The following is a 1885-nucleotide window of genomic DNA, read 5'->3' as shown; positions in this document are numbered from 1 at the left end:
GTCGGATTTGGGTCCAGCCTCCGCAGCCTCCGACTACTTCGGACTACGGGCAGCGGAATACTTTGGGATTATGGCTTAATTCGTGGGAAAAGCTCCAAAGCCTGCGGGTTGGAGACCGAACCCGAGGGTACGGCACAACCCGACATCGAGTGGCTAGGGGTGACTACAGCGCCGAGACCTACCAACGCCCAATCGGACGCCGGGCTGCATCGGTGACAACGACGCCAAAAGCCGATCTTGCCCAACCCGACGCCCGGCGGCTAGTGTGACTGCAACGCCGAGACCTACCACGCCTAACCCGACGCCGGCTGCATCGGTGGCAACGACCCCAATCCCGACCACGCCGAACCCGACGCCGGCATCTAGCGTGACAATGACTCCGAAGACACCATCGCCCAACCTGACGCCGGCGGCTAGTGTGACTACAACGCCGAGACCTACCACGCCCAACCCGACGCCGGCTACTTCGGTGACAACGACTTCAATGCCGACCACGCCGAACCCGACGCCGGCATCTAGAGTGACAACGACTCCGAAACCGCACTCGCCCAACCCGACACCGGTGGCTAGGGTGACGCCAACGCCGAAACCTACCACGCCCAGCCCGACACCGGCTGTATCGGTGACAACGACACCATTGCCGACCACGCCGAACCCGACGCCGGCATCTAGCTTGACAACGACTCCGAAACCTACCGCGCCCAACCCGAAACCGGCATCTAGCGTGACAACGACTCCGAAACCGCACTCGCCCAACCCGACACCGGTGGCTAGTGTCACTACAACGCCGAATCCAACCGCGCTCATCCCGACTCCAGCTACATTGGCGACAACGACCCCAATCCCGACCACGCCGAACCCGACGCCGGCATCGAGCGTGACAATGACTCCGAAGACACCATCGCCCAACCCGACGCCGGCGGCTAGTGTGACTACAACGCCGAGACCTACCACGCCCAACCCGACGCCGGCTACTTCGGTGACAACGACTTCAATGCCGACCACGCCGAACCCGACGCCGGCATCGAGCGTGACAACGACTCGGAAGACACCATCGCCTAACCCGACGCCGGTGGCTAGGGTGACTTCAACGCCGAAACCTACCACGCCCAGCCGGACACCGGCTGTATCGGTGACAACGACACCATTGCCGACCACGCCGAACCCGACGCCGGCATCTAGCTTGACAACGACTCCGAAACCTACCGCGCCCAACCCGAAACCGGCATCTAGCGTGACAACGACTCCGAAACCGCACTCGCCCAACCCGACACCGGTGGCTAGTGCCACTACAACGCCGAATCCAACCGCGCTCATCCCGACTCCAGCTACATTGGCGACAACGACCCCAATGCCGACCACGCCGAGCCCGACGCCGGCATCTAGCGTGACAACGACTCCGAAACCTACCGCGCCCAACCCGACACCGGCATCTAGCGTGACAACGACTCCGAAACCGCACTCGCCCAACCCGACACCGGTGGCTAGTGTCACTACAACGCCGAATCCAACCGCGCTCATCCCGACTCCAGCTACATCGGCGACAACGACCCCAATGCCGACCACGCCCAACACGACGCCGGCGGCTAGTGTGACTACGACGCCGAGACCTACCACGCCCAACCCGACGCCGGCTGCTAGGGTGACTACGACTGCGATGCCGACCACGCCGAATCTGACGCCGGCATCGAGCGTGACAACGACTCGGAAGACACCATCGCCTAACCCGACGCCGGTGGCTAGGGTGACTTCAACGCCGAAACCTACCACGCCCAGCCGGACACCGGCTGTATCGGTGACAACGACACCATTGCCGACCACGCCGAACCCGACGCCGGCATCTAGCGTGACAACGACTCCGGAAGCCCTACCGCGCCCAACCCGA

At 63.4% G+C, this 1885-nt stretch overlaps 1 protein-coding gene across 1 annotated transcript; it reads right to left on the bottom strand.

The window, feature by feature from the left end:
• Positions 1-153: 153 nt before the first annotated feature.
• PITG_21531 (carbohydrate-binding protein, putative) lies at positions 154-1841 on the bottom strand (the record flags this gene model as incomplete). Its single annotated transcript, XM_002894977.1, has 2 exons — positions 154-1739; positions 1829-1841. The coding sequence occupies 2 exons, from the start codon at positions 1839-1841 to the stop codon at positions 154-156; spliced, it is 1599 nt and encodes a 532-aa protein (XP_002895023.1).
• Between the last annotated feature and the right edge of the window lie 44 nt (positions 1842-1885).

The sequence above is a fragment of the Phytophthora infestans genome, genomic scaffold (assembly GCF_000142945.1).
Source record: "Phytophthora infestans T30-4 supercont1.314 genomic scaffold, whole genome shotgun sequence".
Lineage (NCBI taxonomy): Eukaryota > Oomycota > Peronosporomycetes > Peronosporales > Peronosporaceae > Phytophthora > Phytophthora infestans.
This window is presented reverse-complemented; position numbering and strand designations above follow the sequence as displayed.